General features: G+C 49.8%; 1 protein-coding gene across 17 annotated transcripts in view; it reads right to left on the bottom strand.

Annotated features, from left to right (window-relative positions):
• MSI2 (musashi RNA binding protein 2) overlaps positions 1–14,120 on the bottom strand; it is a 296,757-nt gene that overhangs the window by 173,318 nt on the left and 109,319 nt on the right. For all 17 annotated transcript variants that reach the window (XR_013776684.1, XR_013776685.1, XM_079325316.1 and 14 more), the window contains exon 7: positions 7,812–7,860. Coding sequence is in view for 15 of the 17 variants with exons in the window: in XM_079325316.1 (XP_079181442.1) it covers positions 7,812–7,860 (49 nt within the window). In the remaining 2 variants the exon portion in view is untranslated. The remainder of the gene's footprint in view (positions 1–7,811; positions 7,861–14,120) is intronic.

Raw genomic sequence — 14,120 nt, 5'->3', positions numbered from 1 at the left:
TGCAGAGGAGGGGAGGGAGCTCTGGGTTTGAGAATTGATCAAATTTCAGGTTTTCTTGACAAGTCTCAAAGTCTGTGAAGAACAGGAGCAGCGACACTTCCACTGTCATTTTAAACCAGAAATAAAATGTCAGGTACATTTACAGAGAGCATATACACACACACTTATTTATATGCCTTTTCATATAAATAGATCTATAAATATAGATACATATTTTTCATACCATTACCCACGGCTGTTGGGTGCTTTTATCAAAGTCATCTGACCTGGAAAGCATCTGTTGTTAATACCACTGTTTTATTATTTATCAAATCCATTTCTTCATAGAATGACTAATTTCACAGCCACAGCTGCTCCCATCTCCCCTCTGCAGCTGCTCCTTCCCCAGGCAGGTTTGCAGCCCAGCTCCAGCTCCAAACCCTCCTGACACAGGGGCAGCTATGGAACAGGCTCTGCCCTGCCAGAAGGAGCAGGATGAGGACAAAGGGCCAGGAGAGAACCTGTGGGACACCACCAGGAGTGGGGGAATGGGAAACAAACCCCACACTCCTGTAATCTGATTTTTTTTGGTTTTTTTGTCTTCCTGCAATTGCACCCAGGCAGCACGAAAACAAGTATTTTTATCTCTTTATTAGTTTTTAGGGTTTAGGGTGAGGAGGAACAGAGCTGCTAGAACAGGAACAGAAATGGCAAAAGCCAAGCCCCCACCAAGACTTAAAGTGATTTCAGCTCAGCTGAACTCCCTGTGAGCTGACAGGGGAATCTGACAGGGGAATATTTGTTGCCAAAACGAAGCAAATTCTCCTGCCAGGCTTTTCCCCATGGATCCTGCCCTCATTTCCAGGGCTCCACGTGTGCTCACCTGTGACTCCTGCAAGGGGTGAGGAGGAACATTTCCAGCACCAGGCACTGCTGTGGTCCCAGGGTCAGGAAATTCAGAGATGGTTCTGTGGTGCAGGTGTGAGCCACAGACCCAGCCTGGATCCGTGCCCAGGGCTCCCATTCCCACCTCTGACTGGGACTCACTGCTGAGCTCCATTCCCCAGCCCTGGAAAGGGTTTGGGATCACTTGGAATCCCTCAGGGAGGGCAGAGGAGGGCTCAGGGCACTGGATCTGTTCACTCCTCACTCCCACACTAGAGAATTCAGGGAGCTCTTAGAACTGTAAGGGTGTTTTAAAATGGGGAGCAATCTGTGAATTACTACTCTGGCTGAAGGTAGTTTTCTGGTCCAGAAAACACTCAATAAATTAAAAAGATAAAACCCACAACCCAAATGTGCCGACCTGCAGTTTTCTGAAAGAAGCAGTTTTTCAACTCATTCTATCGGATCCAGGGAAAAAAGTGCCAGATGTTCTTACTGCAGCTTATACACACAAAAAAACATACAGAATAAGCACAATCACTCCATGCCAGGACATTTAATCAAACTAATTAAAGAAATCTTCCATTTCCACCCCCCTGACAAGTCCTCCTTTGGCAGCAGAGTCACCTGGAGCTTTTGCCTTGCACCAACAACTCTGGGAGCAGCTGCAGCTCCCCAGGGAGGGACACACTTCAACACCTGTGCAGGTACCTGCCCAGGTGCACCTACAGCTTGGATCAGCACCCCCCAAAATTCCCAACACTCAAAAACAGAAGCACAGTCAGGGATTGAGGATGGGAGAGCAAGTGGTGGAGCCTGCTCTGACAGAGGCTCAGGGGCACAAGTTTCATTGCCAGCATTATCTGTGTAACCTCTGTTTCTGCTGAATCTCGAGATGCAGGGGATAGAGGATGTGTTATCTGTTTAAACAGATCACCAGGAGGCTTTTACATATGGCAATGACCTTGTACAACTACAGGCTTCAGCAGCACTGGGCACGGCCCCTCTCCTGCAGCATCCTCCTCACCTTCACTGCAAGGGCTCCAAAATTCATTATCAAACCCCACCAACAGAAAGCACAGGTGTGTGAACAACAAAAGCTCCTCCTGTGCACGTTGGAGAGGACTTGCCCAGCCTGTCCCTGTGCTCCAGTGGGAGAAGGAGCCAGCACACCAGGGAGGGAGGGAGGGAGGCAGCCTCTCTCCCCATTCTCATATCACATTTTTGGGCACGCTGCGAGGAGCTGCCTCTTTTCTCAAGGTCACCACGCTGATTTTAATTCTGCCTGTTGTGTGCAGACTGCCTGTCTATGGAAATGTTGCATTTTGTTCTCCTCCTGTTTCTGGCCTTTCCTCAATTAACATTCCCAAACAGTCCCACGAGGCTCAGAGCACTCCCTGCCATCCCTGGGCTCCTGCACTGGGGAGGCAGAAGGGGCTGGGTTTCACCAGCTGGGTACATTCACAAGCAACAACTTATTGGTGGCTTTTAGGGCTTCTTTCTGCTCAGAGACCATCAGGGTTTGTGCTAATTTCTCTGTCACTCCAGCTGACAGTGAGAAGCAAACTGGGCTCTAAATGCTCAAGGCAGCCTCAGCTGGGCACACGACGTGGGGGCTTAACACAAACTCACCCCTGCAAGTGTGACAGAACTATGAGCACCATCCAGAAAACCTCAGAAATATCTGCACATTCCTCACTTTACATTTCCTGAAGAACCTTGCTGAGACCAGACAGGCTGTGCTGATCTCCTCTGCCCTCTCAGTACAGCTGTGGTTTAGCTGTGCTGTTATTGATGCACTTCAGGACTAAGTGAATGAAGATTTTTCCCTTTGAGACTGAGACCACGAATCCCAGCTCCAGAGGAAGGAAATGCCCTGTTCCTGCTCGTGGTCCTGCCCAGGAGCAGCACTGCCCTCTCCCAGCTCTGTGCCTCTGTTTCCCCACCTGGGGCACCAGCCCCAGCTCTGCAGAGCCACCCTTCACTGCACCCCCAAGCCCAGCTGACACCTGAAGAGCTGCTGAGGATCCCCTGTGCCCAGGTGCCTCAGAGGATGCTGCATTTCCCCTGGCAGCTCTGCACTCTGGCTCTGAGGCTGCTCCACCCTGGGCAGGTTGAGCAGGGTGAGCCCAGCTCATACCAGGGCTGATGGAAAGGATGCTGAGAGATCCAGGTCAGAAGGGTCAGGCTGCACAGGGCTCTCCTTCTGGGCACAGGGAATTCAGTGATTTCTACACCCATGAAGACCAGATCCAAATAAATGAGTGTACAACCTGACTGTCCTTTACAATGTGCCTTTAAGTTGATATTTAATGTAACATCTCTGATACCAGAGGTTCCAATCTGATACCACAGGTTGAAAACTAATTGCTGAGCTGACTGCAGCCTTTACTGGAGGTTGGAGAGACTTTTTCTTAATTAGTATTACTCTTGCAGTTTGTTTGCTAAACAAGCAGATAAAGAAGCCCCTTTGCTGAGTTCTCCCCTTGCTCAGAAAAGCCTCCCCAGACATCCCTCCCTGGGGTGCATCAGGCCAGCTGCTCCCTCCCCCTCCTCCTCTGGATGGGACTCTCAGCACTGGTATAAAATGAAGCAGTAAGGTCTGACAGCAGTACAGAGCTGGGCAATCACTGCCAGCCTCAGGTGGCACTGTGCAGAGTGTGGGGCCAGGGCAGGATCACTGTGAGCACTTGGGATGTGCCAGAATGGCTGGAAAAGCCTGGCCAGGAGCCTGATGAGCTGCTCTGAGCAGAGCCCAGGGTGGGGGGCTCACACTGCCCTGCTCTGTTTGTTCCTGCACTTCACAGGTGCCCTGAGACAGCAGAGAGAAGCACCAGCCAGGACATTAAAAGACAAGAGGGATGGATCCAAGAACTGGCAGCTTTTCCTTGTTGTTTTGTGTTTGTTAACACCCAAGAGGGGAGCAGGACAGGCCATCACCCTGCCCCAGGGACACTCACTGTCCCCACCACCAGACGAGCCTGAGGGGACACACAGGTGACAAAAGGAAAGGTGGGAAGTGGCCCCAGCCCTGAGAGCTGCTGCCATCCCAGCTCCCACCTTGTCCCCCCAGCCTGGAGCAGGGTGTCAGTGCTGCTCTGCAGCCTTGCAGCCCTTAATGTGTTTAAGAAATGAATATTTATAAGAGGGGATGTAATATTAAAAACACACACACCTATAAAATATTAACGTGGCACATGTCACTGCTGCAATCCAAACAGACAGGTGTGACTGATGGTGCTCACTGATGGGTGTGTAAATTGTAAATAATATTCACTAATGAATCTCTGCAGCCCTCACGTGAAGTTTAAGCAAATATTTGCTTTAAAACCTCTCCAAACCCCCTGTGGGAGCCACAGGTGCCCTGGAGAGGATGATGCACACTCCTGAGCTCTGTCAGCAAAGGGTTAAATCTCTGGGCTGCCAGGGAGGGGATTCAGGGGAGGTTTCCTGCAGAACCAGCACACTCTCTGGAGCCCCATTTGTGAGTGATACAGCTGACAGGGGAATAAAAGCTGCTCTCATCTCAGAAAGCAATAACAATAACACTGCCTCCCTTTATGGCTTATGTCACACTTCTCATCCAAAGCCCTTAAAGCACTTTATGTGTTAAAAAAGCACCACTGTGGATGATTTCCCCAAATCTGTGGGTCAGACCTGCTGCAGCAGCTCTCCCTCAGCCACAAAAAAAGCACAATGTGGGCTCAGGGAAGGCTCCTCCAGCACTTCTAAGGATACCCTGTGCTATAGCCAGGCTGCTGCCAAGAAAAGCTACACTCAAAATGACCAAATTAGGCAATTATTTCTATATATTTTAACTACTTTTTTTCTCAAAAGTGCCTGGGGATGTATTTTTAAATGCACATGACCTTGCATGACTTGAGGGAGATGGTGATAAACAAATAATTGCAGCGACTTAATTATATTTATATCTCATCTATAAAAATGTCAATTACAACTTCAGAGATCAGCTCCAGAACTGGAGTTTTGGCAGCAGGACAGAACACAAAAGGTTATTTTTCTCCTCAGAAAAGCCTCCTTGGCAGAGGCACAGCCAGTGTGTCTCTAACAGCATCACTGCTGGCTCTCCCAAGGAACACAACAATTCCATGAAATCTGCTGGAGGGACATGAAGTCAACCCTCACCCTCCTCCTGAGAGCCCCTGTGCCCTGGGGGTGTCACTGCCCTCCTTAGCTGGGCAAGAGGGTTAACTGATACCCAAATAACTCTGAAAAAATACCCAAATAGCTCTGAAAAACATGGAGTTTTACTCTCAGCTCTCACAGTGACAGCCTGGGGGATTCACTCACCCAAAAGCTGAGGTTTTTGTGAGTCCAGGCCATGGGGATGTGGTGCAGGTCCTGGAGGGGCTGCAGGAACAAGCAGAGGCTGGCAGGGGTCACAGAGCATCCCACTGAGATGAGGAACCACTGCTGCCCTTCTCCATCTCACTGGGGTCAGCTCAGCACTCATCTGGCTCTCCTTCCTCCTCCTCCTCCTCCTCCTCACCCAGCCTGGGGTTTCCTCTCAGCCTTGCTGGCAATGACAACCCTGCCCAGCCCAAGGGCACAGCCCCCAGCCCATCCAAAGCTTCCTGCAGCTCCTCTCCATAATCAAGTTAGAAGGACATCATCCTCCTGCCAGGCTCCCTCCACCCCCAAGGATCAATAACTAATGCTGAACTCCAGATTTTATCTGCACTTTGCAAGGGTAACAAAATAACAACACCATCTTTATTTTTTTATTTTTTCCCCTTTCTTTCCAATTACTGAATCCTTTCAAGATTGACCCAGTAATTTTCAGCTCTATGAAATTTTAGTGAAGAAAGTGACAGAAGTGATCTGCCAGAATGTTGGGAGAACTTTTGTGTGTGGTTTTTAGAAGACTGCAGGAATACAGTAGTACAGAAAGAGAGGAGCACCAACACTTTCTTTCCAAAAAAATAGAAAAAAAAGGCACTTAAACAAGCAGCTGTGGGATATTTGTTTATGAAGTGCTGGTTCTTTGTGTGCCCACTGTCACAGCCAGAAGAACCCTTGGAAAGAGACATCCCAGTCATTCCAGGGACTGTCTTGCCTACAACACACCAAAAAATAACCACTCCAATTAAATACAGATTTTGCAGCCTGCCTTTAATATGGCTAAACAGATCAGCATGAAATGCCAAAGCTGAGTCCTATTTTCCTTAGAGAACACCCAGGAATAGCTGGACATTCAAATACTCCTGCAGAGGCACAGCATGCCTGGCCTGATGGCATTTTTAAGGTTATAAAATCATTAAGGTTGGAAAAGACCTCCAGGATCAAGCCCACCACAGAGGTGAAGTGCTCTGTGCCAGGTACCAAATTTTATTTAGGGTGGGGTTTTCCAGCCAGGGTGAGAATTTTGGAACCCCTGCACTGCCACTGGTGCAGGTGAGCTCCACACTCCCCAAACATACAAACCTGCCAGAATTATGTCAACAAACCCTCTCCATTTTCTTGCAAGGAAATTTATCCTGCCTTCTAGCAGTGGGGAGTGAATTTGAATCCTTTTCCCTTTCTGTGCCCACGATGATTATTGCAGGCACAGACTAAGGGCAGCAAACCACAGTGGATATTTTATCTGCCATTTCTCCTTCCCATGCCTAATTTGAAGATACAGATTGCAACCCACAAGTGGTTTTAAGAATTGCCATTAACACTGTTGCTGCACACTGCTGCATTTTAAACATGCTTCCAACACAATCAGAGTGTCACAATTTGTAAAATCTGGGGTGATTTTATTGGCAGAACTCACTTCATCACCACAGCCCTGAGCCAGTTCATTAGGCTGATTAGCACCAGCTAGCTGCACAGAGCAGCAAAAAATGCCACAGAAGGCTGGATAAATTCAAGTGTGAAGATGAAGAGGACTCTCACTCTGCCTTTTGCACTTGATTTCTCCTTCCACGTGTGCTTGGCAGGGTAACCCCTGAGGCTCAGCCCTCTCTGTGCTTTGAGCAGCCAGGCTCCCCTGCTTGCAGCAATTTTGGCTAATCCCAGCAAACAGGCAGCACTGCCTGTCCTGAGTGCCAGGAACTCCTTCCTTCAGCAGGAGAGGGACTCCAGCCCACCCTGGAGCACAGGGGAGGCTGTGGGTAACATCACCTGCATCTGGAGCCTGCTGCTGCTGCTTTGGGGCTTTCAGTTCCTCCCCACTTAGATCTCACCCAGATCTTACACTGGGATGCTAATGCAGAGCAAAATGTCATGGCTTGCATGTAGGAAAAACAAGCTATTAAAAGAATTAGCCAACAAAATAAATTCACAGGATTCCCAGGGGGAAAAAAGAAAGGATGACCTGTTGCCTCTCATCTTCAACACACACAGAGGGGAAAAAAGCTCTTTGAGGAAAAGCCAAGAGGTTTCATGGCAACTCAGGTGCCCCCCCAGACCTTTACTCCTGGTCAGTGAGTGGAAAGATGCTTTTGGACAAGGAATCCATCCTGCAGGGCTCATTAGCCAGGCTCAAACCTGCAGGACCCCTGGCACACTGCTGCAGGCTCCCCAAAGAGCAGGGAAATGCTGAAGCAGAGCTGCCAGAGCAGAGCTCAGCACTGCCAGGGCTCAGCCACCAACACCTGCCTGGGGAAGTGCTGAGGGCAGCACAGAGCCCCAGCAGGGACAGAGCAGGGGTCACCTTGGGAAGAGCAGAGAAGCACCTGCAGGGCTGACACTGCAGGGCTGACACTGCAGGGCTGACACTGCTCTGCTCTGCTCTGCTCTCCTGCCCCTGCACAGCCCAGCCAGGGAGGCTCAAGCTGCAGAGACCACACTGAGCAGGACAGAGCTCACTGCAGGCACAGCCAGGTGGGAACTCAGGGATTTGGGACATTTCAGCACCAGCTCATCTCACTGCATCTGGTTTTTGCTCCCCCATGCAGCAGCTGCCACACTCTGAGGTCAGAGCTCCCAGCCCCTCTTACCTCTATGCCTGTTGGTTGTCTTGTCAAACATGAGCATGGCATCCTCTACCTGCAAGACAAAGAGGGGAGAGGTGCTTTAACACACTGAGCAGCTCAGACACACACACACAGCAGGGCAGCAGCACCTGGAGGGTGCAGAGCTCCTTGGCTTTGGCCAGAGGAAAAGCTTCTCCCTTTGGAAACCTGTTGCTTCCCCCTCCCTGCCCTGGCTGCCATCTGCTCCTGAAGGAGAAAAGTGAGCACTGAAAGTGCTGGTCCTAAACAGCCAAATATCTCAGCAGCTCTTCCAGTTCACATCAGTCCCTGGCCCTGCCTCATCTCCCTTCTGCAGGGAGAGCAGGAAGGGCCAGGGGAGGAAGTGAGGATGCAAACCAAGCCCACGACTTCTCCAAATCAGAGCCACTGTCTTGGCTGAGAATTAGGTTAAAAGAGGTATGAGCAGGGTAAAATCTGGTCAGCCAAGAAAGGTATTCAGGGGTTTTCAAAAGGGCTTTTGAAAAGCTGGAGGAAAGAGGGGAGAGGGAGGAGGGAGGAACTTTAATTCGCATCAGGCTGGGCATTTCCACTTCAGGAGAGAGATGACTGATGAAACGTATTGAAGTGCAACCAAATTGCTTTCAACTTTCATTAGGATTTGCATGATTTATTCCACCTCCATTTAATCTGTGCAGCCACACCTAAAATTTTGCACTTACTGCACAAGGATGTAGGGCTGGGGTTGATTTCCCAGCACTGTCACACCTGGAGCTGCAGGAGTGGGGGCAGGTGAGTCCCTGTGCCACTGGACACTGGGCAAGCTCTGAGATGAAATTACAGACCTGCAATTCCCTGCTGTAAACTCAGGGATGATGAAAACCTCTAATACTGAATTACAGAAGGTGTTGCAGGAAGGGAGAAGAACTTTAAAGAAAAGGTTTTCTTCTCTAAAGGACTCCATTGCTTGTCTGGGGGGTGGCTTTGAGATTTTTTATTTGAAGTTTTTAGAATTTTTTTTCCATCAGTAATTTTTCTGTACTTCCCTGGGCTTGTACTCTGGCTTTCTAGAAATCATTTACTTTAGCTAAGTGATTTACAATGCAGTTACATGATCTCCTCATCTCATACAGTGCCACCAAAGGGTCCATGTGTCCCCCCCAGATGCCCTCTCAGGCAGCAGACAGACACCAAAAAATGTCTGTGAAAATTTTCTCAGCCTTGGCTGGGGAGAAACAGTTTGAGAAGGTGGTGAAAACACAAAACTGAACCTCCTTGAGGTTCTGAAGGACTGAAATATGTTCCAGGAGATTGTAAAAAAAATACAGTGCAGCAAAACTTTACATGATGCCTAAAATTCATCTGAAAACCTGTCTCTGCTTAAGCTGTTCTCAGCTTTTTTTAGTCAAACTGGTTTGCAGAAAGTGCTGCCAATGGCCTGAGACAGTGCAGAACTGCAGGTCTCCTGATACCCATCTTGACTGAGACCTGCAGATGCTGATGCACTGAAAAACTCCAACTGCATTAAATGTGTCCTGCTGTCTGTCCTCCTTCCAAGGGGGAAAACTCACCAGGATGAGCAATAGCAGGAGGCAGATAAGGACCAGGCTGCCCTTCACCCTGCTTATCTCTGCTCCAGGGTTATGTTTGCTCAGCAATCTTTATTTTTCATTCTCACAGGTCCTGGCCTCACTGGAACCCAAAATCACACATTGCACCTGCTGCTGTTTCCTGGAGCATGGCAGCTCCTGCACCAGCCACCCTCTGTCCCTGCCCCATCCCTGCTGCTAAAGGTTTATCATGGAGCTTTTCTGCCTCCCAGCCCAGCCCAGAGAGCTCCTGGATGTGCAGAGCACAGACCCAGGGAGGTCCCTGTCCCCCAAATCTGTGTGCAGGCTGGAGCCACACTGTCCTGCCACAATGACACCTCCTCCTGCAAGGACATTACTGGGGATCCCAAAAGGCTGCTGTGCTGGTTAGGGAGAGAGGAGATGCTCCAGCAGGGCCATGTCTGAGCCCTGAGCCCCCTGTGCAGCCTCACTGTGCTGCCCCAGAGCTGGCAGGGCCAGGAGGGGCTGGTCTGCACCAAACCCAGCTCTGGAGGGCTGGGGGGCTCTGGTGCATCCCCTGCTCTCCCTGGGCTCCCTCCCCTTCTCCCACCTGCCCAACCAACACCATCCTCTGGGCAAACAGGGCTTGGTGCCATGTGTGCCAAGCTGGAATGATGATCTTGGCAGGGATCTTTTTTATGCAAATACATCCCTATTAGCAGTAACAAGCAGAGGCTGCTGGGGCTAATCCTGCAGGGAGGTTTCCTGGGGCCCCAGGAGCACCCTGAGCAGCAGCTCCCTGAAAAGGGTCAGCCCTGCCAGCCCCATGTGAAACCAGCACGGGGGGAGTCCCTGCAGCTGAGTTCAGACACAGCCCAAGCATGCCTTGAAGAAAAAATTATCAGTGGGGTGTTCTTTGAGCCAGCTGGTGCCCTTTCAACAATGTCTAATTGGTTATCTTTTCTCTTTCCTAAGGTCAGAACATTTTATCTCCCTCTCTGCCCTTTTCTGTGCTTACCCCACCCTGAGTTATTTTTTAGGGCAGGCATTGTGGCAGAAGAATAGCCTCTTTCCTCCATAGTCCAGTGACACAATGAGACTTCTTGAAACCTCCTGAATAGATAAAGTGCAGTGGCAAAAGGGAAATTCTATTAACGCTTTGCAAAATAAAACATCTAAGAGCTGGTGAGACAAGCAGGAGAAGAAAATCAATATGGAGAGGGCAGCGTGCTCAGAAAAACTTTTCACCAGTTGCAAAAAGGTGGAGAGGGTATGGGAGGGAGGGGGGAGAGAAACTTATTAATGCAGAAAACCCATCAATGGTATGGAAATCTGGCAGAACAGCAAGAACTCCAACTAGAAGAATTTGAATATACAAAGGGCTGAATAGAATGAGCAAACCACAGTGCCTCTCACACACACAGCCCGTTTCTCACGGGTCTCTCTGAAGCAAACACAAGCAGCTTGTTCGAGTTTCCAGCAAGGAGAAAGAAGGGACAAGCCAAGGTAACCCCCAGTAAACCCTGCAGCAAAGTGATCCCTGCTCAGGGGGAGGGAAAACCACCAGCCCCAGCAGAAACTCAGCCCCAGTCAGGGATCAGCAGGCTCACCCCCTCCTCCAGCCCCGGGCTGTGGGAATGCTCAGCTGCAACTGCTGCAGGTCTCAGCCACAACATGCAGCTGACACTTGGCACACAAGAGGCAGGGAAGGGTTTGCAGGGTTAGAAGCAGGACTGGAAGATGGAACTGCCAGCAAGGCTTGGCCATCACCCACCATGCAGGACCTCAGGGATGCCCCAGCACCCAGGGCAGCACAGACCCCCAGCCCCTCCCAGACATGGAGATTCATTAATAATGGAGTTGATTAATCCAGGCTCATTCTCAGCATCCAGTGAGAGTTACAAAATGAACAGTCTCAGGACTGAGGGTGACTAAAATAAAAAGAAAACAAAGACTTGCCAGTGAACACTGGTTACAAATGGACACTTCAGGCCCCCAGACTCCTCTGTCCAGCACAGCCCATCCATACAGACCCAGTTTCTTACATAAAGCTTAACTAATGGGCTTCAGTTTATTTAACTTCTTTTTTTTTCCAATCCACTTGGGGCTCTGAGAAAAGGAAGGGCTCTACCACTTCATTACTCACTGCCTGGAAGGAGGAATAGGGGAGAATAAGAGGAAAGAAAAAAAACCTGGAGAAGCCAAAGGCTTTAATAATCCTAACAGTTCCCAGGGTTATTTAAAATATGCCCAACCAGTTCACAAAAGGCTCCACGGAGATAAATGTATTTGATTTTCTTCCACTTTAATGGAGGCATACATTTAAAGCAACAAAACCAGGGTGACCTAAATAAAATGACTATTAATTGTACTCAGAAAGTCTCTGAATTTAATGCAAGTGATCCAGCCCAGCACAAGAACACACAGTATCTCCAATCTTTCCTCCTGGTTAACTCTTTGGGATTTCAACTGCTCTTCTCCAGGAGGCAGCAGGAGCTGAGCAGTCCCAGTACAAACCAGAGCATCACTCCACATCTCCATGTCCTGATTCTTCTGTCTGAGCCAGGTTCACTCCCTGAGTGAAACTCCCACAGTGACACCACCCTAACCACACTGAAGGACACACAGCAGCCCCTGTGCCTCCTCAGCCAGCCCAGGGAGGCTTTTCCTGATCCAAACCCCGAGTTTCCAACACACCCAGGGCAGGCTGAGGTGCTCCTGTGCTCCCTGGGGTGTTTTCCACACTCCCCAGCACTGTGGCACTGTGTTCTCCATCCCTGCAAGAATGGAATTTCAGAGAAGAATTAGGGCAGACAAAAGGCATCACACCTGGAATGGACCATGGTGGCAATTCCAGCTGGCTCTGGGGAGGGAAGGAATTACTGCAGGACAACTTTTGGCCCCACAGAGTTTGTTGTGCCTCTCTCCCTCCATCCCCTACTCGTGAACTTCACAGGTCTATCACCCCTCCTGCTCTTCCAAGAAAAGTGTGCTGGATATTCTGGTCTAATCCCTCAAATTATTTATCCACAGAGCACAACTCCTCCAATATTTTGTTTTCTGAAGCAGAAATCCCTCTGAGCTGCCAGTGAACTGTCAGGTGCTGTTATTTTAAATGTGCATGTGAGATCCAAGTGTCCAAACACGCTCCTGCAGATTTACAACCTCCCCCCACATAAATTAAGACAAATGCCTATTGCATGGCAGACAATTTGAAATGGCTCCCCCACACCAGCCTCTGGGCTTGATTACAAGAGAATTAAACAAAGAAACAAATGATGCCCCTCTTTCTGTCACACACCTCCCTCCTCCCAGCTCTGCCTCCTGCCCAAGGGCTCCCCAAGCCCCCTGACATCACCAGGTTCCTCCAGCACTGTGTCCCAGTTTGGGTGACCAGGCTGGTCCCTCTGCCACCACCCCAGCACTCTGACCCCATCCTGGCCAGGAGCAGAGCAGGGAGCCCCAGGCTGGGAGTGCAGCTCCAGCATCCCAAGGTTATCAATCCTGGGGAGGGGTTCACCCCTCTGTGCACCCCAGGGTGCTGGGGCACAGGGTGAGGCTCCTGGCTGAGCCCTGGTGACAATTTCCCACCCCTGGGCTGGCAGATCATGCACCATGATAACAATCAATGCCACACTGTGCACACCAATCCCAGTGCTAGCAATTCTTCCCCCCAGCAGTCGAGCCTTTAAAAAGTCTTCTTCAGCAATTATAGCTAATAAAACTACAATTTTATTCAACACACACATATCATTGTAACTAATTTTGCTCCATCAGGGCTGAAATTAAAGCAGTCATTCAATCACGTTGATCTCAGGGCTTGCTCACCAGCCGTGACATGGCAAAGAGCATCCAACACTTGCCAAAAAGCTCTGTGGCTACTGCTGCACTTCAAAATGCTCCTGCAAACCACCAGCACATTGCTCAGTGCTTACTCTACCAAGGGGGATGTAGGAATGAGTAATGCTCTCCAGAAAAAAACAGCTTTCCACAGCAGGACAAATTAAACATGACTTCATAGACCATTTCTCATTAATTCCTTCTCTGGCATTAATAACATGGAGTATTGATGAAAGCAAAGCTCCCATCAAGTTATAAACTATGTGGGGACTCTTGGAGTGTTCCTTTACCTGCTGTCTTGATTGAGAGCTTCCCCTTTGCCCCCAGATTTCCAGCACCTGCTAGCTAATAACACTGACAGGGAACACAGGTTCTTGTAAAAACCCCAGCAAACCAATGAACAACCCAGAAACACAAAACCAGCTTTTCTTCACCCTCTGGGGCTGCAGCAGAGAAGGTGGAGAGCAGAGGAAGGGAAAGAAGGCAGGCAAGGTAAGGTAATAATAATTTCCTTAGCAATGGGATGGTTGGGAGTGGATGAACTCCCAGGGACAATTCTCCAAAGGGGAGGATGCACCCACAGAGCCAGGAACAGACACTGGGTCTGCAGAAAACAGGACACAGAGCAAACCACCCTGTGCCCAGGAGATATCCCAGGATGTGCTTGCTGTGGAAATGAAGCTGCAGACAGCACAGAGAGCAGAGCTCCTCTCCCAGCTGCAGGGCATGCCCTGGCTGCTGTGCTTGCAGGGACACAGAAGCTGCTCTGAGCCCAGCCTGGGCAGGGGAGACTTGCAATCAAGTCCCTGAGCCAGGTCTGATTGTGCAGAACCATCCCTGCCTGCAGCACAGGCAGCTCTGCCTGGCTCTGCTCAGCCTGAGGGGAAATGGGAAAAATGCAGGGCTGCACTGGAAATGGATTAGGAGAGGCAGAGGGACATCCCTG

Source organism: Erithacus rubecula, assembly GCF_903797595.1.
Source record: "Erithacus rubecula genome assembly, chromosome: 22".
Classification (NCBI taxonomy): Eukaryota; Metazoa; Chordata; class Aves; order Passeriformes; family Muscicapidae; genus Erithacus; species Erithacus rubecula.
The sequence above is the reverse complement of the archived record's forward strand: the minus strand, read 5'-3'. Positions and strand labels throughout refer to the sequence as shown.